Source organism: Mastigoproctus giganteus, chromosome 4 (assembly GCF_048544385.1).
Source record: "Mastigoproctus giganteus isolate SK-2022 chromosome 4, ASM4854438v1, whole genome shotgun sequence".
Classification (NCBI taxonomy): Eukaryota; Metazoa; Arthropoda; class Arachnida; order Uropygi; family Thelyphonidae; genus Mastigoproctus; species Mastigoproctus giganteus.
Window position 1 is genome coordinate 193,125,286 of NC_143578.1, and position 23,762 is coordinate 193,149,047.

A 23,762-nucleotide genomic window follows, 5' to 3' on the forward strand; every position below is an offset into this window, starting at 1 on the left:
CTGAAAATTACAGTCTACAGAAGTTAGAGTCCAATGTCAACAAATATCTTCTTTCGTCCTCTCAACCTCCAACCCAAGCACGGTACTAAGTACTATAGGTTCTAATACCTCTCCTGTTTGGGGTTTACATAAAAAAAAAAAGAAAAAAAATCAGTTTGCAAAACTGAAGCTGGCTTAGTAAAACCACCCTTTCATTCCATTCAGCAATCTTGTTGCCCTTATCTGCACCCTTTTCCAGCAGTTCAGCATCCTTCCTAAAGTGAAGCCTCCAAATCTCTATGCAGTACTCAATGGCCTGAGCATTGTCTTATACAATGGGATAATCACCTCTTTATCACTGCTAGCAAAATTCTTATATATCATTGACAAAACCCCATGAGCTGCCCTAGCAGCTTGTCTGCATTGCTTAGAGAACATATCTAACTGCACAATTACCCCAAGGTCTCTTTTTTATTTACCACTATTCCAAGTGTAGCACCACATTGGTAGATTATTCTGGTGTTGTTGCTACCTATGTGCAGTATTCTGCATTTATCAATGTTAAACTACAATCGCCATTTCTCAGCCCATCTGCCTAACTTTCATAGATCCTGTTGCAGTAGCTTACTGTCATTAACCACCATGCCAACCTTTGTATTATCTGCAAACTTGGATATTAAGCCTGATATTCCTTCATCAATATCATTGATAGAGATAAAAAAAAATGACAATGGGCCAAGCACAGAACCCTACAGAACTCTCCTAATAATATTAGTCCATGAAAGCAGTGTTAACCTTGCATGTCCCCACCTCTACTGTTAACCTTGCATGTCCCCACCTACATATTCTTGTGCCATGAGGACCCCAGCAGGCTTTGTAGTTTCCCACACCTTGTTTTCCAGACTGCTGTATGACCCAGTGAAAGAAGCATTAGAATAAATTTCACCTCTAGTTGTGGCTGTTGTTTATCTATTATTGTGTACCCTCCAGGCTAGCAGTTTTCCAACCCCTGAACACTACCTCGATAGCATCAGCTAATATTTTTGCACCCCATTCTATTTAAGCACATCTATCCCAGCCGACCGGGCCTTGGGAGGTGCATTATGGCCACAGAAGCTGATGTGCCAACAACTAACATAAAAAAAAAAAAAAAAAATCAATCATCTATCCTAATAAAAACTCTTTCCTGTTAACAAGCAATGCTGAGAAAAAATTCTATTATGTGAGACTTGCATAGTCTCTCCAGGGCTTCATCAAGGCTCTCATCATATACTCCCAATAAATCATGTCTGGGTAGAATTGCAGACACTTTCAAATTTAATCCTAATTTGCAACTTTTTCTCAACATTGTCCTATACCTGCTAAGTAAATCCTCAATTCTCCTTGCTCAACTTTCCATCACTCACATCCTCAATTTTGACAAGGTCACTCATGTAGCATCTATTTGATTTATTGAATTGAAAATGGTGATCTATTAATTATGATTTGCTAAACCTATTAAAAATATCAAATGAAAATAAATGAGGGAAACCAATAATAATAAAGCATTTTATCATATTTTTTAGAATTTTTCAAGGTCACTGGTCCTTGAGATTGAAACCCAGATGCTTGGGTGGTGATTGGCAGATGCAATGTTGAATGCTGTATTTTTGTCAGTTGTTTGTGTTTAGGCAGAAAAACCAAAGCTCTTCTCATTTTATGGCAAGATTAGACACCTACTGGCATTTTAATGGGAGTTGCCTAAATGCTTTTGCTCACCTGGTGTCTTTAAATGCCAAACCAAAAATTTAATGTCTCGTATGTAGTACAGTAATACCCCGACTTACGCTACCCCGACTTACGCGAACTCGGAGTTACGCGGTTCTTAATTTTTTAGTTTGGCAACGCTGCCGCCCACTATCTTCAAGGTCGTTTTTCAAATGTTATCGATATACGGTGCGACGGCGGAGAATGAGAGCGAAAGATGAACAAAATTCAACTTTGCTGCTTTTATGTTTTTTATATCAGTGAAGGGATATCAGTGAAGGGGAAACACATTTCACCATAATAACGTAAAAACCAACACAATTCCAGCTATCGGTATAATCGCAAATGCAATTAGATCGAGTTTACTACCAGTTTATAACAGATTTCACTAGCAGAAACGCAACTGGATTTTTATTGTTTTATGGTAGTAACCCCTAGAAATGTGAGGTGTTAATAGTGTATCTCTGCCTTTATGGTGTTGTTTATTCAGTTGCTACATGCGCGCAGCTTTGTTTATGCGTATCAAGCGTGCCTCCTCGTTTTGTAATTGTGCTTTATTCCCTAAAAATGAGTAAAATACTTTTAATTAAAAAGGCGTGAAAAGGAAGCGTCCTGGTGAAGACACTGCAGATTCAGAGAGAAAAAGAAAAGCAATTATCGATAAACAGAGGCGGACTGGGTCAAAAATTCTTACCCGGGAAAATTTATAGTGGCCTCATACTATGGTTTATGGCCAAAATCACACCGGCCCACCGGGGTTTCCCCGGTAAGGCTTATGGCCAGTCCGCCTCTGTCGATAGAGAAAAAATATGAAATTGTGAAACGCTTTGAGCGAAATGAAAGACCATGTGATATTGCACGTGCTACAGGCCTAAATGAAGCAACGGCGAAAAGCACATGACAATTGCAAACTTGACAGGTTGAAAATTGAAAAGGGCTCAATTGTAAAGGGCTTAAAAATTTTAGAAAACAGACTCCAACGAAGAACGCGTTATAGCTACAAAGCAAGGAATGAAAAAATTATTAGCTTGCTACGAAGAAATTCTGCGTGAAAAAAAGAAGGCGCTGTGTCGTCAGACAAATTTGTTAGATTTTATGAAGCCATCGACATCGAAATAACTTTTTAACGTAAGTCATTTGTTTTTTTAATACATATTTTGTATTAATATGTATAAAGAACTGCAATTTTATTAATATTTTTCTTCTAAACTAGTGTTTTTGTTAGTCCTTGGTCCCAATTAAGTAAAATTTACATGTATTTATATGCAAAGTTGTACCCCGACTTACGCGATTTTCGTCGGACCCACCTATCGCGTAACTTCGGGGTATTACTGTATATTGAAATGAAAACAGAAAATACTGCATAACCAGTTAGAGAATATTGATGGGCAAAGGTACACAGAAAGATTTAATTTCATTTACAAATTTCAAAAAAAAAAAAAAAAAAGTGGCAGCTGTCAGATACTGTTTGCAACAGAAGTGTAATATCATTGTATACATCATATTAATACCACGTATAACAGTATCACATTAAAAGATGATAGCCATTCTACATCATTAACTTTGTCTACTGGCAGACATATCCTGGTCTTAATTCCACCTATCCTATTTGCACAATATAGTTCCAGTTTCCCTGACAGTAGACATGAGCAATAGCTACTTCCTGTGGGACCAGAGATCTGTGCCATTGAGGATATGTATTATCTGATGCTCATTTGTGGGCTTTAGCATTGAGCTGAGCAGTTGAGTGCTTGGTGGGTCTCATTTTAATTCCTTCAAGGGCATAAACCTGTTTTTCCAAGATTCAGAATAATCCTGAATTTGCACTTTATCTTCTCACACCCTTTGCAACAAAAACGTACCAGATTTTCCTCTTTGGCTATATCACATCCCAGTACAGATGGGATGTGATATTAAATAGCTTTTATATCATTCTTGTAGTGATCACCAAACAGTTCCAGCAGAACTCTCATTTTTGAGTACATAAAAAGACCACAAAAGACATCCATGACCACATAAAAAATAATTCCCCCTACTTAACCAGAATCACAGTCACTTTCAAAGCTTACAATATATATTTACGTCATTCCTTTTTATGTGTGCATTTGCATACATTTTAACTGTAAATAGTATAACAATTTTTGTATATAATAAAATGTTAAGTATAAGTGTAAAGAGATAATGCTAAGGGCTGTCTCCATACAGTGAGTACATCTCTTCATTTAAAGTATTAGTTTAGGTTCTTTTTAGTAGAATGCATATTTCTATAAGTATCGATCATTTATTCATTATTTACCTCCAAACTAATGGTGTGACCTTCATTTATTTCTCATTCATCTCTACTTTGGAACGTAGTGTTAGGAGGCGATGCTTCTTTTGTGTATGTGTTTCCTTAACCTAGCAGGTGCATGCGTGTGCATGCATGCACACTATGGATATTCAGTGACTATAGCTAGCTACCTGCAGCTGTAGTGGTGTCCTCAGGTGTAGGAAAGGAGATTGCAGGGCTCCTGACAGATGCCAATTTTCTTTTTAATTTCTGGAAATAGTTTGTGTTTTTTTTTTTTTTTTAAATTCTGCTTGAACAAGTAGTATTTCATCTTTTCTTAATGGATTTTAATACTTACTGTAACTTGATTTTTTAATAAAAAATTAAATATTTAAAAATGCTGTGTTTTTTGTTTTTTTTTTTTAGTCTAACGAAGGACCCTTATAATGTCACTCGGTTGTCTGTGTGACTGTCCGTATGTCACAGCATTGTATCTCTGGAACCACTCAACCTATTGACTTGAAATTTTGCATGGGTGTGTACATCATGTGGGCCAACATAATGCCATATTGATCGTTGTTGACAAAAATTTGTCTGAGAAATGGGGGTAAATGTGGGGGGGGGCGAAATGTTGTCGATAACATATAGCTTATTATACACTGCTGGAAAGAGTTCAACAAGTAGGTTTAAAATATTTTAAAAATTAAAAATGGCGTTACCAGGCAGGAAATTGTGAGTATTTTTTGTGTTCCCCCCCTCTATTTCCATCGCTAATGGAGATAAAAATTTAAAAATCACATTAGCTCTGCATTATTTGATGCTTATCAAGGGAAAACTATTCTGATTGAAATCTATCATTTACTTTTTGTGTTAAAATTAAAAAACCAATTTTTTATTGCACTTCAATAGTGTGCTTCTTTGTACTAAATAGCTCTCCTTTTGGTGACAAAAAGGTTGTTAAATAGTTAATAATTCTATAAAGGTCATTTATAAATTTTGCAACGAGAAGTATTGTTTTAACAATTTTCAAAGCTGGAGTTGTCCCAGCGAGGAGGTACTCAGAAAGCCAATGTTGAGGTGGCGGTAGTGGGGAGGCACCTGTGCAGGGACTTGCATGGCCCTCGCCTGCGAGTCGTTTCTCCCCCAAGACTTTAATCACTTCTCTAGAAAGAAGTCTGAGTCATATCTCCCACCCTTGTCATTCACAACAACTGGTAATTTTCGTTAGTTCCTCAGTTTTAGGCCAAGTCAGGGTACTTTTTTTCAGTTACTATAAAGCTCTCTATTTGAGATACTACACTAACAACCATTCGTGACTACGGACCCTTCATCCTGAGTGCTCAGCACCCAGTAGTTGACCGATTTATTTATTCTTCTACTGAATATTTTAAAAAAAAATAGATATATAAGCATGAATCTATCAGTATTTTTCATTTTCCAGTTTAAAAGACTTGAAGTGTGTGAAAATTCAAACATACCCATATGCATATAGTCCTTTGAGTTACTTGACAGGTGACCAATGTTCTTTTTTAAGTTTTTAAAACATTTCAGATTTTCTGAATTATGCTTGAAAAATGCCAATATATCATCCTTTTTTTTTTTTTTTTTTTTTGCAAACCCCAAGCACCAGAGGTATTAGAACCTATAGTACTTAGTACCGTTCATAGGTTTTTTTATGTAAACCCCAAACACAAGAGGTATTAGAACCTATAGTACTTAGTACCGTGCTTGGGTTGAAGGTTGAGAAGATGAAAGAAGATATTTATTGACATTAGACGAACTTCTGTAGACTGTAATTTTCAAGAAATACGTTGTTTCAGAAAACGGCAGTTGAATAAATAAACGAGGAAGATGAAAAGTTGGTTCTGTGAGTTTGAAGTTGGACAGTAAATGGATGTTGGCTGGTGGTGGCACGTGTTCGGACTGTTTTGAAAGAGAGAGTGGGAATTATAGAAGCCAATTCAGAAGAACAATGCCCATGGAAATATCTGTAGAGAGACATGCAGCAGAAACAGTACGTCTGTGAGACAGCGAGTGGAGAGACTCTGTTAGAGATGAATCATTAATTAACCTAACTGCCCTCTTCTGAATGGACTTAAGAAGCCTGAGAGAGGTTTTGGGGTCACCACCCTAGATGTGGGAACAATATTCCGTGGCAGGGCGGATTTGCGATTTATACAGAGTGAGTAGCTGTTTGGAAGAAAAGTAACGCCAAGAGCGAAAGAGAAAACCAAGTTTTTTAGATGCAGAGGAAGCAATATTTGTAGTGTGCTTGTGCCAAGAGAGATTAGAAGTCAGGGTAATCCCCAAAAGAGATATATCATTTTGCCTAGTGTCACTAAAGATAAGCGTAGGAGCAGAAGAATCCTTTTTGTGAGATATAAGACAAGACTGAGTTTTAGAAGGGTTGAAATCAACTAAGTTGTCTTTGCCCTACTGGAGAATTACCTGAAGATCGGCATTTAAGGAATTGGTAGCAGATTTTCAAGAAGTTGAGGCTGATTGAGCAGGACAAGGTTTCTCAAAATGGAAAGTGGAATGCAATGTGCTATCATCGGAAAAACTATGGATAGGATTTCCAGTCAATGGAAGAAGGTCATTAATATACAAGAGGAAAAGAGTGGGGGAAAGAACTGAACCTTAGGGGACACCGGCATTAGTGGAGAAGTTAGAAGACAGAGAGCCATCTACCATCACCCTCAGTGAGCGATCAGAGAGAAAGCTGTATAACCAGTTACTAAAAACAGTTGGCAAACCATAAGATGGATGCTTGTTTAGAAGACCTTTATGCCAAACACGATCTAAAGCCTTTGAGATGTCAAGAGCAACTACTTGTGTTTCACTGAACCTTTCCATTAAATTAGTCCATAAATGGGTAACATAAGCCAGAATATCACCAGTGGATCGACACTGACGGAATCCATACTGGCGATCGTTGATCAGACAGGAGGTTTCTAGGTAGTTTAAGAGTTGGTGGTTAATTGATTTCTCCATTACTTTAGAAAGAGTAGAAGTAATTGCAATGGAACTATAATTGGATGGGAGGGATTTGTCACCCTTTTTAGGAACTGGCTGGATATGAGCAAATTTCCAAGCAGAAGGAAAAACACCTTTGGAATAAGAAAGTGAAAAAAGGCGACAAAGAATAGGAGTAAGTTCAGGAGCACAGGTTTTGAGAACAAGTGGAGAAATTCCATCGGGACCTGAAGCTTTCTTAGCATCAAGATTCGTCCAAATCCTTCTGATATCCTTTTGACGGAAGACCACAGGAGGCATTGAATGGAGCGTGTTGGAAATGGTGGGAGCTGTTTTACCAAGATCATTAATGCGTGAGTTGGAAGAAAAATGAGATGCTAGCAGCTTTATCCTTGGCTGAAGTGACAACAGAACCATCTGGTTTGGATAGAGGTGGGAGCAGAGATGGGAAAAAGTCGCGGCCAATAGCTTTGGCAAGAGATCATCAGGGCAAGAAGCAAGTTTTCTACTCTTATCATGTTCAAACTCTAGTTTGGACTGGTTAATAACTGCTTTACAATTGTTGCAAACTTTGGTGTAGGCAGAAAATGAAACTGAAGAATTAGAAACAAACCAATTATGATATGCAAAATTCTTCTCTTGAACAGCCTTAGCACATTTATTGGAAAACCAAGATTTAGATAAAGGACGAGATTTTAAAGTGGAGTGTGAGATAAAGGATTCCATTCCTTCAAGAATAATTTCACTGACACGATCTGAGCAAACTTTGACATCAGAAGTTTTGAAACAGTAATCCGACCAATGAAAAGAAGAAAAGAAGTCTCGCAGGTCATTCCATTTTGCATTCTTGTAATGCCAAACAACACGAGGTTGGAAATAGCTATGAGATAAAGGTTCCATTGGAGAAGAGACAATCAATCACCAAGTTGTGATCTGAAGGGCCTAAAGGACCTCTCATTTCGACCGTGTACTTAGAGAGATTGTTTGTGAGAAAACGATCAAGCATATTGGCTGTATGATTAGGATTGTCCGGTATTCTTGTAGGTAAATGAACAATCTGTGCAAGGTCATTAGTAATTGCAAAAGCCTCAGCATCTCGACCAGCTGGGTCGGTGTGACTAGAAAATGGAAGCCAGCTGGAGTTGTGAACATTAAAATCACCAAGGAAAATTACCTCACTGTTAGGAAAGTTGGACTGGAGAAAGTCAAGTTGCAAAGAGAGGAAGTCAAAGAGCTCCAAGTGATTAGTGGAGTTGGGAGAATGGTAGAGACAACAGATGAATTTGACACAATTGAGGTAGAGAGATTTTAAGCAAGAGAAGATCAAAGAGAGGAGACTCCAAATTGCCAAGTCTCTGACAGGGAATATCAGAACGGACATATGCACAAGTACCACCTTTGAGGCAAAAGGAATCATACAGCGAATAATTTGGGCATCTGAGATCAGCAGTAGTTGAATCAACCGATAACTGAGATTCTGACAGAAAAAAGTACATGGGGTTTGGCAGACTGCAAGTGGAAATGGACGTCACCGAGATTAGAATTGAGACCACGTATATTTGTGAAATGAATTAGGAAGTGCTTGGGAGGTTTAGATCTTTTTGCAGATAAGCTTGCTATATTAGTTTGACAATTCATGGTGTATTCAATAGTAAGAAAACGTTAGTGCGTTAAAGGTTGAGAAGATGAAAGAAGATACTTGTTGACATTAGATTTGAATTTCTGTAGGTTGCAATTTTCGGAAGCATGCGTGAAGGGAGGTTGTTCCAGAAAATGGAAGTTGAAGGAGTAAATGAGGAATAAGAAGGTTCGTTCTGTGAATTTGAAGATGGACAATAAAAGGGTGTTGACTTGTTCTGGCACGTGTTCAGACTGCTTCGGAAGAGAGCGAATGGGAATTGTAGAAGCGAATTCAGAAGAACAGTGCCCATGGAAGTATTTATAGAAACGGCATGAAACAGACTGGAGAGAGTAAATAGTATTCACCAAATAGTACACAGAAACCAACAAGCTTTTGTTGCACTGGCAAAAAAAAAAAAAAAAAAAACAACAACCAAAAACCCAAACAAATTATATGCTTCCCTCCTCTCACAGGTAAGTATCCAATTGATCTTTGAATTTATTCTAACTGTCAGACTCAACTACCAGCAAGGGCAATTATTCCAGCTATCAACGATTTGCTGGCTAAAAGAAAACTTTCTACAATCTGTTCTAAACCTCAAGCCCTGCAATTTGAATTTATGACACATAATTCTGGAATTCTTTAGAACAGTGAGAATTCCACCTTCATTCATTTTACTAATCCTGCTCAGAGCCTTATAAAGCTTAATCAATTCACCTCCTGTTTCCAAGCTCTATAGCCTATATATAATTGGAGTCTTTGCATACAAGCCATATGCGATATGCAACATTCTTATCTTCAACAGCTTTAGCACATTTATTGGAAAGCCCAGGTTTAGATAAATGACCAAATTTTAATGTTGACTGTGGAATAAAGGATTTTATCCCACAAGAATTTCACTGACACAATCTGAGCAAATGTTTACATTAGAAGATTTGAAACAGTAACCTGATCAAGGAAAAGAATTCTCATAGATGAGCCCATTTTGCATTCTTCTAATGGCAAACACACTAGGTTGAGAATGGCCATTACAGAAAGGTTTCAATGGAGAAGAGACCATCACCAAGTTGCTACATGAGGTACCTAGAGGACCACTCACCTCGACCGTGTACTTAGAAGGATTGTTTGTGAGAAAAAGTTCAAGCATATTGTCTGTGTGTTTAGGATTGTCTGTATTTTAGTAGGTAAATGAAGAATTAGTAATTGTAAACGCTTCAGCATCTCGACCAGATGGGTCCATGTGACTAGAAAGCGGGAACCAGCTGGAGGAGACCGGGGTTCGAACCTGTCACCACCAAATAAGGAGGATGTGGAAAGGTCAGGGAATGATCACCGCATATCCCAGAGCAATATGGCCTTAGTTGCTAATGCTCCTAAAAACCAAATAACTAACCAGCTGGAGTTGTGAAACTTAAAATTGCCAAGGAAAATTACTTTGCTGTTGGGAAAGTTGGACCTGGAGAAATTCAAGTTCCAAAGAGAGGAAGTCAGAATTCCAAGTGATTAGTGGAGTTGCAAAAATGATAGAAGCAACAGATGATTTTGACAGAATGTGGGAGAGTAGAGAAGTTTTAAACAAAAGAAGATCAGAAAGAAGAGATGCCAAATTATTAACTCTCTGACAGGGAATATCAGAGCAGACATATGCACAAGTACCACATTTGAAACAAAAGGATTCATACAATGATTAATTTGGACAACTGAGATGGACAGTGGTTGAATCAATTGATAATTGGGATTCTGTCAGAAAGAGTACATGGGGTTTGGCAGACTATAAGTGGAAATGGACATCATTGAGATTCGAACTGAGACTGTGTATATTTGTGGAATGAACGAGAGTGTTTGGGAGGTTTAGATCTTTCACAGATAAGTTTGTTCTGTATGAAGCAATGAAATTCTTGGCATGGATTTGGCAAGAATGAACCCAGATCTTTGACATAATGTGGCCTCAACAATGCCCCCACATACACACCACACCACACTATTCTGACTCCCTCCAGTACTATCTGACAGGGTAGAGGCAGCAAGATCATACACTAACTGATCCGAAAGCCCACTAGAGAGTTAGCAATAGATTTGGTCCAGTGGATTGTGTAGTGGCTGGCATGCAAACACTGTCTTTTCCCTCAAAATGTAAGGAAGATTGGCTCTTGCCAGGATGTCCATCATAACCTAAAAAGACATCAATTATACTGCACAATGGAAGAGATGTGGAGGGTTTACTGGAGCTCTGCTCTGGAGACTAAACATGGGATCCACCACTTCAAGCCTCCAATAAGCAAAATGGTAGTATTACACCTGTTGATGAGAGCCAGCTACCACCTAGTATTGCCTGGTAACACAGAAGGGCAGAGTTCCTCCATGTGGTGCGGGCACCACACCTCGACCCCTGCTTATGTTGGTTTGCACATGTGGGTTATACCTGGTGTTACTAACAGTTATTTTCTTAATTGATTTCAATATTGTATGTAACTTTATTTTTTTAATAAATGCTGTTATGTTTTTTGAACTTTTTATTTAAAAAAAATTAATTCTGCTTAAAAGTAAAAATATGTCAATCATAATATAAAAACAAATCTATTAGAATCTTCCATTTTTCCAAAACACTGTTGTTAAATGTATGAATGAAAATGAATGAAATTTCAGTGTGCAGCGCATGTATATCTGCTTATTATGTATATTTTAAGCGAATATGATGTTTTTTGTTCTTGTCTTTCTTATGTAACAACTAACAAATCTTTCAGAAACATCTCATTAAATCAATCTGTAGATATATATATATATATAGAACTAGTTGGAGAGGAAAAGCAAGTAATCTTGAACTATAATCAAATGCTACATTGTGAAATTTGATACTTTGTATGAGCAGTGCCCCATCTTTGGCTTTCCAAATGGTTGCAAGGAATGTGACAGGTTCTTACACTCACTCACTATGAGAAAACCATAAAAACCACTTCAAAAACTATACCAAGTAACAGCTTGACTATATTTATGAAAGTAGAAAAAAAAAATTAAGATTTTTAATCACTTATTAAGTTAATATGGGATTGTTATTTTGGAATAGTTTGTCTAGTGATCCTCAGGCACCACCAAGTTAAGATTACAAATTACAGGAGTTCAGTGAGCAAGTTTCTTTATGGTTCTTTTTCTTTAACTCATTCAAGTAGGATACTAGAGGTTCCAATAACCCTTCAAGTTTGCAGTCGCCCATAAAAATGCTTGTACTGCCGTAAAGCTTGTACTGTTAGTGGGGCGATAGTGAAACTAAGAGTCTTTGAAGTAATACTAATTAAATATTTGGATTCTTTCTATTTTATGCATATTATTGATTGATGATTTATTTTTATTTTTCATATGAAATAATTGAAAAAAGAAAACTTAGTGTTGCTTACTTATTGTTAATATTTAACAGGGAAGACTTCATAAGAATATACATCCTTTGAATGGTCAAGATTACTCAAATTCAATAACTAAATTTCTGACATGCTTACAATAGTACCACTTTGCTTATTGGAGGCTTGAAGTGGTGAAACCCACGTTTAGTCCCTAGAGCAAAGTTTCCAGCATTCCCCTCCTCCCATATTTCTCCTTCAACCCATGCACAGTACTAAGTACTATAGGTTTTGATACCTTTCGTGTTTGGGGTTTTCATAAAAAAAAAAAAAAATAGAAGAATCGGTACATTATTGTAAATTTCTGAGTAAGTATTGTGTAGAGCTCAAACATTTAATTATATCAGCTAGTGCAGGTCCTTCTGTTGTGTTTTAGGGCAGTACTGTAAACAGTACTTTATGGTTTTATTTACATAGTTAAAATTTTATTTCCAATTTTTTGTTGTTGTATTAGGTCAAATTAATTTTTTCTCTAGGGCGCTTTTAGCCGACTCGATCCAATGGGCTCTTCCATGAGCTATATTATGGATAATATTCCAGCAGGAAGATATGGTGAAATTAAAGAGCTAGCCAACTTGGCAGCATATGTGCTTAGTGATTATGCCAGTTGGATGACAGGAGAAGTAAGTTTTTTGGGTTTTTTAATACATATATATGTATCTTAAACAATTTTTGTTGAAAGGAAGAACAAGTATAGACATTGGTAACATAAGAATTAAAGTTCATCATATAGGTAATTATACTAGGAACACTATTCAATTTCTGTCTTTTCACAAATCAGGTTTTAGTTTATACTCACATAGGAAATGACACCATTATCCACATTAATTATTAAATTATTATATAGTTTAGTTATTTAACACTCAAGTCACCATTTTGGCAAGCTGTTTAAGGGTCATTGAATGACTGGTGATGCCTATTAGCACACTTATGCCTGCTGGTGAATAATGTATAAAGTCTAGGTGAGCAGCCAAGTGGTAAATGAAATTGGAAAAACTTCCAAAGTACACAACCAGAAGTTGTACCTCCTAAACACTGACTGTGTTTGTTCTATGTACTAGAGACAGGCTTTCTTCTATACACCACTTGGCTCCTCAAGTGGCTTGATATATTCTTCAGTGATCAGCATATATTTGCACAGCTGCCAATTCTTTGGATTTATGAGAAAATGCTTTTTTGGCACATTCTGTTGCCCATAGTCCTAACAGTTTCTTTCTTTTTCACAAAAAAAAAAAGTTAAAAGTAAAAAAAAAATTTTTTTTTAAATTATAGAATAATTTTTAAAACAATTCTGAGATTTGTGAATTAAATCTTATTGTTTGTTTCTAGTTAATGACTGCATGCCATTGTACTAGTTAGTGTTGCATAAAATATGTCAAACGTGCAAAACAAAATGCTATGTGTCATATATGTTATACATGATGTCAAACCATTGACATTGACCCAAGATTTTCCAGGTGTTATAAAATCTGGAAAAGATTTTATTTTATTTTTATAATACCTGGAACTACATTTGCTTTGTGTACTGTGTATAGATGTGATATTTTTCAGTTTCAACTTGTGGGAAAGGCAATGTAAACAGACATTACAAACAAATAAGCATAAGAAATTTTATTAAAAAAAAAAAATAAACAAACTCCAGAATGTCCCGCCTGATTTATCTCATTTGTCTCTCTTTGCCTTATAATTTTAACTGGTACTTTCACAGTATATTCTTTAATTCACATTTTAGTATATTCTCTGTAATTCACGTACCTTCAAAGAGGTACGTGAATTATAGAGATTTACATACCTCTAGCATATGTTATGAGCATACACATGTAATCCATTTTGCTCACATTACTTGCTAATGTTATGAAACATGTGATTTCCAAACATAGGTGTTGTACATCTTTTTTTTTTTTAAGTAACTGTATGTGTGAATGATTGCATGTGTTTCAGAGAAAAAAAAAACTTTTACATTGGAGGATTAAAAAAAACATTCTTCTTAAGGAATTTACAATGAGGCATCTGAGTTTCGTTTTTGCCTTCATAATAGAAAAATGCAGTAGTGTATATGAGTTGCACATTAAACCAAGTGCTATGCTGTTTATTTTGTATAATTGTACCTACGAGAAAATGTCTACTGTGTACATACTGAGAAAGAGAGTGTGAGAGTGTCCATATACTCTGGGTTATTATTTGCTGCTTAATATTTATAATCCATGCAAAAAAAAAAGTATCATTATTCTCTTTTAGCACTATCAATTATTCACTAAACTATAACAGCATGAACTTCATTTGCAAATTATAGCTATGTTAGTTGCCCATAAAGCACTTGCATGAACAGAGCAAGTTTAACATTACTTTAGAACAGCTGTGTGCAAAGGGAGAAAATATCTACTGTGTACATATAGCTGGTAAAGTATGTTTGATTACAGATGTGAAATTTTATCTTGATTGTATGGAATTTAAATTTTTTGTGAGTGTGAATTAAGTCTATTTATAGAAGATATTAACCATAGAAGGTGCTGCTTTCCTCCCATTTTCAATACTACTTAACTTTACCAAGTTAAGAGGTGAAAGAAATAAAAAAAAAATTGACATGTTTAACTTGTTGACCCTACATTTTTCAGTTCCTAGAGTCTGCATGTTACCCAATATTATAATGATGCTACAATATTATTGGATGATCCTTGAAAATTAATTTCCTGACATCTGGCATCCCCCTCCTTAAAGAATTCCTCATGTATAAATGTAGATACAAAATATCTAATCAGTTTGTTCGCAACCTGAAAATAAAAATACATGGGATGCATATAAATTTATATGCATCCCATTCTGTATCAAGTGATACAGAATCCTATGGTATATATAAATCAGTCTGCAATTAAGTCACAAAGGAACTTAAGCAAGCCAAAAAAATTATTAGAAATCTTTGGCAAAGGATGCAAAGTTTTCTTTACTTACATAAACACTAGATTGAAGGAGATGAATCTCATTGGTCCCCTTGTTATTGATTATTTAATTGTTGATTATCCTGAGAAAGTTGCTGAAAAACTGAATAGATAATTTTTGTCTACATTTGCATGAGGAATTCTTTAGTGGATGCTAGAAGTTTATCAAACTCTAATGGCTAAATGATTTTGTAATAAATGAGAGAGTGGAAGAGAAAATTTCAAAGTTAAACATAAAGGTGCTCGAGATGGATGGGATGTATCCAATTATATTAAAGGAGACAACAAAGGAGTAAGCAAACCCTTAGCCATTATTATGAGAGCATCTTTGGATTCACGGGGGAGATCCCTGGAGATGTGGAGATATATCCCTAACTACACAAAGGGGGGATTAAAGGTTAAAGGATGATATGAATAATTACAGACCTGTTAGCTTAACTTCTGTTCCAGGCGAAGTGATGATAGACTATCCAAAAGGGAGTGCAGTTATACTCACAGCATGGGTTTATTAAGGAGAGATCTTGTCTGACCAATTTGATGGGCTCCTCTGGTAGTGACAAAGGAAATGGATGCAAAGAATAATTTTGGTATCATATATTTGGATTTTAGAAAAGCTTTTGATACTGTTGCACATAAAATATTACTGTACAAATTGGAGAGCAGTGTGGCATTAAAGGCAAATTTTTGCTATGGAAAAATGATGGTTGAAAGGGAAAAGACAGTGAATAGTTATCAATGACACTGCTCTTCATGGACTAATGTTATTAGAGGAGTTCCACAGGGTTCAGTGCTGGCCCCATTGTTGTCTGTATTTATTAATGATATTGATGAAGGTATATCAGGCTTGATGTCTAAGTTTGCAGATGACACAAAGGTTGGAAGGGTGGTTAATGACAGTAAGGAAGCTATGCTGCAGTAACAAGATATAGAAAAATTAGGCAAATGGGCTGAGAAATGGCAACTGAAGTTTAACACTGAAAAATGCAAGGCTCTGCTTATGAGTAGCAGTAATTCTAGAGTAACTTATCAACTGTGTGGTACTATATTCATGGTAGTGGAAAATGAAAAGGACCTGGGGGCTAATTGTTCAGTCAGTATGAATATCTCTGAGCAGTGCAGACAGGCTGCCAGGACAGCTCATGGGGGTTTTGTTAATTTGTTAATTATACAGGAATTTTGCTAGCAGGGATAAGGAGGTGATTATTCCTTGTATAAGGCAGTGGTCAGTCCACATCTTGAGTCTAGAGAGACCTCATTTAGGAAAGATGTAGAACTGCTGGATGAGTACAGAGAAGGGCAATGTGATTGGTGAGGGGGAACAATGGATGCTCTTACCTAGAAAGGCTTCAGTTCTACAAATTGCAACATTTAGAGACTAGTCACCTGCAAGGTGATCTGATCTGTTTAAGGCTTGAGCAAAAAAAATGGCTTGAGCGAACTGATTGTTATTGTTGATGGGATTCTTTCTCTTGCTCAGAATATGCACTTGAGGAGACAAATTCAAATTGACAGAGGATGGTTGCAGATAGATGCATGGATATTTGCCTTCAGCCAACAGGTGGTTGATTGTTTGAACAAGCTTCCATCTGTTGTGGAAGTGGATAGTTTGAATAAAATCAAGGAAGAACTAAACAAATTATTCGAGGGAATGGATAGGTAAAAAGTTTTTTTTTTTTTTTTTTTTTGCTGATGCTCTATAAGCTTGCTTCTTGCATAATTTGTCACTACTAATACTAAATCCTTTTGGTACCGAATACACACCAGACTATTATGTTTGAGTAATTAAACATAAATGACATCTCTATGGAATCTGCAGGTTTAGCTGGTCCCCAATTATTAATGTTTTGCCTGTTTCTTAAGGCACTGAAATTATTGTAACACTCATCATCTAAAATTGTCACTGATCCTTATTTCATTTTGGCTTAATGTTTCAAGAAGGTTACGCCTAAATTATTTTCATTATGCAAATTACTACATGTTTCAGCTGAATGTGAAATTACAAAAAATTTTAAAATGATTGCATTAAGTAATAATAAAGAGTGATAAATAGAAATATACACAAAAGTTATTGAAGACTTCATAGCATTATGTGCAAATGATGATAATAAAATTGTGAATGTAATTTGTTCCTTTATATAAACATATAGGTTCATATTTTTATCATGTTTTTTTTTTTTTTTTTTTTTAGGTAATGGACATTTTTAACCCTATGCCATAATAAGATGATCTTATAATCTTCTCTCAGTAAAAGGATTTAATACTAAAATAACATCCACGATGATATTGTACATCTTCATCATATGCCATGGTGAAATATGCAGTAGAATTCAAATATGTGTGTGAGAGAGAGTTGATGATGATACATGCAGAGGACAACTAAAAATGGCTAACTGCCAAGAAAACATTGATGCAATTCACAATAATATTATGAATAAATCAATGGTAGGCCAATGATTATCAATTCACAAATTGGGGTGGGCTATAGGGCATCTCATATGAATAGACACAAAATTTTCTGACAAAGGAATGTAGTTTATCAAAGGTGTTTGCAAGATCGGTTGCATTGGCTTCTAACATCTGATTGGAAATGTAGTAGGTGCATGACATCATCAGAATTGTTGGCACTTTATGAAACTTATCTGTAAAATTTAGATGTTTTGTAACTATGAAAAAGACATGGATCTACCACTAATAGCCTAAGTCAAAGCAAGGTTCACCACATGCAAAAAAAGGTAGAAACAATTCCATTAGCTGGAAAAGAGATGTCAGAAATCTTTTGGGATTTCAAGGGAATAATAATGGTGGACTGTGTTTCAACAGGTAAAACTGTGTCTAAAAGAAAAGGAGTGCTGACAGAAGTTGTGAAGTGCACCTCACACATATATATCTTTAATTGCAATGACTGAGTGCACCAGTGTGGGTATGAGTTGCCGGCACACCTACCTCATTTGCAAAATATTTCCCCATCAGAGTTGTTTTTTAATTATTGGTTCATTATTCATTCATAATTGTAGCTTTACAATTTTTGGATTTATTTTCCTATTAAATATCCCTTTTTGAATATAACCCTAGCTGATAATATTGTTATGACAAAAATTACATTGCAATTTAATGAAAATCTAATTTATGGCATAAAACGTCCTCTTCATTTAAGTTTTTTTACTGATATATTTTATAACCTTAAACAATATTCACTTTAATATGTGATTTAAATTTTGTGTGAATTACTTATATTGAAATGTGCTTATTCATACTTGTTTCTTTTGAAGGTGATCAGATTTGATGGCGGAGAATTGCCAAAGCATGCTGGTCCATTCAGCTGTCTACTAAAAATGTCAGAGGAGGAGTGGAATGCAGTGGAAAAGACAATACGACAAGTTAAAGGGTCTTAGATTAATAATAGATGTTGTATTAGCCTGTGGAATCCCACTGCTCGACAAAGGCCTCCCCCGACTTTCTCCATTCATCTCGGTTCAATGCCAGTCTTGTCCAAGTGGGACTCATAAGGGATGTTAACTCATCTCTCCACCTGGTTTTCTGTATTTCTCTATTTCGTTTTTCTTCTAGATTAATAGATATACTTGTATTATATAAGAATGTGTATGTATGTGCAGTACAGATTTTTATGAAGAATTTCTTTTGGAAATTCTTCATAAAAATCTGTTTGTCTATAAATGGTGTCTATAAACGGTGTTCCCACCATTTATAGACACCCTGTATATGAAACAATTTTGATGATGCTCCTTATAATGAAAAATTACATGATGCTCCTTATAATGAAAATACCAGTGCCTAACAGATAACTGTGGATTCATACCTCAAACAGCCTTTCTAATTTCTAGCTATAAATGTTTGAGCGGGAGTTTACATGGTTAATGTTCGAGGAATGAGGGGATGTAGTCTTCTGAATGTTTACAATGTTTAGCTTGATGGCTGTGTGTGTTTTGCTAGAAATTGGGACTATTGGGAAAAACCAGAGCTTTTATATTGCATTACCAACCTTTCCCAGGCCAGTGCTAAAAATTTCCCAAATCTGATGAAAAATTCCCAGATTATTTTTTTGTTATAAAGGCTATTTTATGTGTAGTTAATTCATTGGTTTAATTCTTTTTATTTTGATATATAAATAATTATTAAAGTACAGGGTGTTTTATAAATGGTGGGAACACTTTCAGTGATTTATTGCACAAAGACCAGGACAGATATCAGTGTCATACGCAAACCTTGTGAAAGAGAAAATGTCAAAGTTCTTTTTACATCACATCACTTCACAACTATTCAATGTGGGAACCACGTATGACACACCAAATGTCCACATGGTAATTGAACTCTTGACATACCCTATCCAGCATATCCTGTGTGTGACCGTGGTGGTAGCTTCTTCAGTTCTCTGCTTTAGTTCCTGGACGTCACGTGGCAAGAGTGGTATACAAACACAATCTTTTATGTAGCCCCACAAGAAGAAATCACACAGAGTTAAGTCCGGTGATCTCGGTGGCCTTTTCAAGAAACATTCGTCCCTTTCTCCAGCATGTCCGATCCAATGCTTCTTCCTGAACCATTCCTGCAGCATATCGAGGTAGGATTGCCCAGTTACAGTGCCCTCGGCACAGAAGAAAGGTCCGTACAGTTTTTGGTGTGACAAGGCACAGAAAACATTCATCTTTGACGAATCACACTTATATTCAATTATTTATTCAGATTTCTGGGTGCTTAGATTCGACAGTTGTGTCGGTTGACTTCCCAATGGTGTGAAATGTGACCTCATCGCTAAACACTATGCGATTAAAGAAGTCGTCGTGTTCTTCTGTCAGTCCTTGCAGTTCACAACAAAATTGGAAACGCTTCTGGTGGTGAATGATGGAACTACACGCCTCGGCAGTAAAAACCGGGAAACTTTCATGTTTTCTCTTTCACATGGTATAAATAAGTAAATGGTATCTCTCTTACTTCATGTGCAATAAATTATTGAAAGGGTTCCCACTATTTATAGACACCTGTATATGAAACAATTTTGATGATGCTCCTTATAATGAAAAATTACATGATGCTCCTTATAATGAAAAATATAATTTTATTAAAGCTGATCTTTTCATCCAAAAATAATTTTTTTTTATATATTCAAGTATCTGTAATTACTTTGTGGGTGGTATTTCGTGAAATGAAGGAATAATAAAACATTTTAATTGTTTTACTCCTGCAAGGTGAAACTAGTACATTATAAACTTCAGTATACATTTCTGATAAAGAACTGAACTCATCATATATAAAACATTTTCATTTCATGTAGCATGAATAGAATATTTAATACTGACCTTTTTCGATTAGTTTTACTCATCTGATAAGTTATGACTACTTGACTCCTCACTAGTAGGTCATCATCATTAAAATTTTTTTTTTTTTCAGTTTTTCTGGCATATTTGAACTTACTTTTATTATGTAAACTAAAATGTTTCTTTGTAATTAAAAAAACAGAACATTTATTATTATCATTTATTTATTTATTTTTACTTTTAAGGACAATCTGATAATTACACTAGAATTAAGTGTTTTAGTTTTCATACTACTCCTTTTCTTAGTTTTAATGTCTGTAACCATTTGAAAAAATTCTCTCACATTCCGTATTTGACTGTGATAATGCTAAAGCCTTTAAGCTAATTTACAAATGTTTAAAACAAATTTCCCAGAACTTTCATGTTAGAAATTTCATGCCACATTTCGTCAGTAGGCTTGTTCTTTAAATATTCAATTTGATTTCATTCTAAAGAAAGTGGCAAAGCTCCAAGTTCACTCTGAGCTGAGTTTACATCTATCTTAAATATTGCATGAAGTTTTGAAATTTCTGTTCGTTTTTTTTTTTTTTTTCTTTGCAATAAGACACATTTTAGGATCTATAAGTCTGAGAAAATAACTGAGTCAAGTAGCAGCCTGTGCTGCATTTCTTGACAAGTGAGGTAATAATGCTGAATCACTTTTATTACATTGGCTACATTTAGGATCAATATGTTTTAAGTACTCCTCACACTCTGAACCAGTATATATTTCATTTATTTTGATAAAATTGGTGGAATGCAACTAATTTATTTTTGTTAATTCACCTTTTAGTGAATGTGGTTTTAAGCAATTTGTTGAAATTATTTTGAAAAGGTTTACTGACTCTGGTTTAATGAAATGAATGAGTGGAGATTTTGCTTTGAAAGAGAGCATTGAATTTGTTCATGTAATCCAAAACATATTTCAAAAATACACGTATTAGGTAAACTTCAAATTCTAGATTACATATTGCATCATATATTTCTTTTGTTTTTTGACTTTTTTTTATCAATACACTCAAGATGTATATAGTTAAACAGCACATTCCACATCACTGATATTCTATTTACACAAGGGCATACAGCTAACCACCTTGTTTAACTTGGTTTTAACATAGATAACCTTAAATGGAAACGTGTTCAACCATATCCTCAATTTCTTCTTTCTTTTTAACACTATTTGCTGTACAGCGAACAATATTTTTTGCTCTACAAAATCAGGCAAAATAATAGAAGCTAAACTTCACATATCAGAGCTTATGTATGGCAAATACATTTCAGCAAAGCAACATTTGGAACATCCTCTCTAAATTTTGAGAAAAAGGAATTTTTTGTTCCTTATCATCACATTTGCACCATCACAAGCAAAATCCAAAATTTATCCAGTGAGATATTGTTTTTTAAACAATTACTCCTTGATTTAGTATAAATGCTTTCTGCTGTATAAAGTTCATTGAGTTCTGATAATTGATAGGTAACTTTACCATTATCTGGTTTATGTACTGTACAACAAGTCAGAGCTACAAACCATCTAAAATTTTGAACCGGTTCGGTTCGCTGTCTGGTTCAAAAGGCAATTTTGACCAGTGTTTTGGTTTGGTTTTCAGTTCAGTTCAGCCAAATATATCGTCTGAAATAATTCATGTAGTTTCTTAGTTCATTAATGATAGTAATAATACCGCATTATAATAAAATATTACTATAAAATCTTATTTTAAATAAAAGTAAATTATATTAATAATATATTTGACAAGTAATAAAATCGCATGTTAATCATTTTAAATCTGATTGAAAAAAAGAGTAGAAATTACCAAAACATTAACTCTGAATATTAATCTTTTCTTGTATTCAGTACTCATAAACATATACAAGAGAACTTGGAAGAGAATTTGGAAAGAAAATAATTATTCAAACAAAAATTTTAATATAATTTAATAATACTAAGGCAGGTATTTCCAGATAATATAAAAAAAATCACAATAAAACTTTAAGAACAGAAGAAACAAACATGAATTACAAGCGAAATATTATTAGTTGCTCAGATAATGGATATAAGGAATTAATGTATAAAAATAATTTTACTTTGAAAATTGATCATGAAATCTTAAAAACAACATAGATTACATAGGTAATTTGAAATTAATTATTTAATTTTAAAAATAAAATGTCCTCCATTAACCTTGAGCCTAAACAACTCCTCTTATCGGTCAAAATGATCTTTAATGTCAAAAAGCATCTTTCTACATTTGCTTGTGCGGCAGAAACTGAGAATGTTGTAATGTATTGACAGTGGAATTCCATCTGGTTTCGAGTATAGTATTGGTTTCCTACACTTTTCTCTTTTAATGTGTATAAAGATAGAAGGGGTTCGCAGCTTTTTCACCAATGTTTGTGCTTTAGTCATGGGAAGTTTCAATTCATCACGTTTCAGAACATCTTTAACAGCCAACTGCAGAGAATGTGCAGCACAATGAACAGATACCATAATACCCTGAACATGTATATCATGGAAAATTTCATACATTTGTATCACTAGAGTCTATAGTCTCAGATTCTTCGATATCTTCATTATCATTATCTTCCATATTGAGTTTTCCAGATGGTTCCTGAGTAAGTAATTTGAATACTAATAGAGGCAAGTGATGCAAGAAAGCAAGTGTATGAGCTTATGTAGCATCAGCCAAAAAGAAATTTGCACAACCATTCCCTCTAAAAGTCTCTTCAGTTCCTCCTTGAATTTATATAAGCTATCAACTTCCACAAGGACAGAAGTTTGTTCCAGCAATTAACTACTCGCTGGCTAAAGGCAAATTTCCACACATTTATTCTACAGCTGTCTTTCCTCAATTTGAATTTACGCCCCCTTAGGTTCATAATCTGAGCAAGCAAAAGAATCCCATCAGAATTCAGTGCAACCCATTCATGGTTGATGGTTCATGGTTCAAGGCCTTATACACCTCAATCAGATCATCTTGCAGGTGCCTAGTCTTCAGCCGTTGCAATTTGCAGAACTTATGCCTCTCTTGGTAAGAGGACCCCAAAACTGTTACAAAAATAATATTTATAAAATAATAAGAGAAGTTCACCTCAATATAGTACTTAGAAAACTTCTGTATGATACTTTCCAGAAATTAAAACAAAAAAATCTAAAATCTTACATTACAGTAACAAATAATTAAAAATCAATTTAATGCAACTAAAAATTTAGAAAATTAATTAAAAGAATTTAACGAAAAAATTGCAAAACTATTTTCCTTCCTGAAGCTGACAACACTTTTCGACTGTATTTCGTGACTCATTTCTTGGTCAAAGCAAAAAAACTCTTTCCCCTGAGATGGGCTGCTAATCTGATGCAGTGCTTTTCACGTCTTCTTAGTTAACCATTCTAGAAGCCTAACCATGAACAATGGAAGGAGTATATGTTTCCTACCCACTGTATTTCCCCATGAAAATTTTCCAAAATTTCATTGACCCGTAGGCCGTAGCTGGTGTTTGAACCAAAAACTGAACCACTTTTCCAAAAAATGTTGG

General features: G+C 35.1%; 1 protein-coding gene across 1 annotated transcript in view; it reads left to right on the forward strand.

The window, feature by feature from the left end:
- Positions 1 to 18,465, forward strand: part of LOC150087291 (2,4-dienoyl-CoA reductase [(3E)-enoyl-CoA-producing], mitochondrial-like) — a 75,612-nt gene extending 57,147 nt beyond the window's left edge. Inside the window, exons 7-8 of the mRNA XM_090371958.1 lie at positions 12,460 to 12,606; positions 18,189 to 18,465. Of these exons, the coding sequence (XP_090228084.1) occupies positions 12,460 to 12,606; positions 18,189 to 18,311 (270 nt within the window). The 3' untranslated portion in view covers positions 18,312 to 18,465. The remainder of the gene's footprint in view (positions 1 to 12,459; positions 12,607 to 18,188) is intronic.
- The last annotated feature ends 5,297 nt before the right edge of the window (positions 18,466 to 23,762 follow it).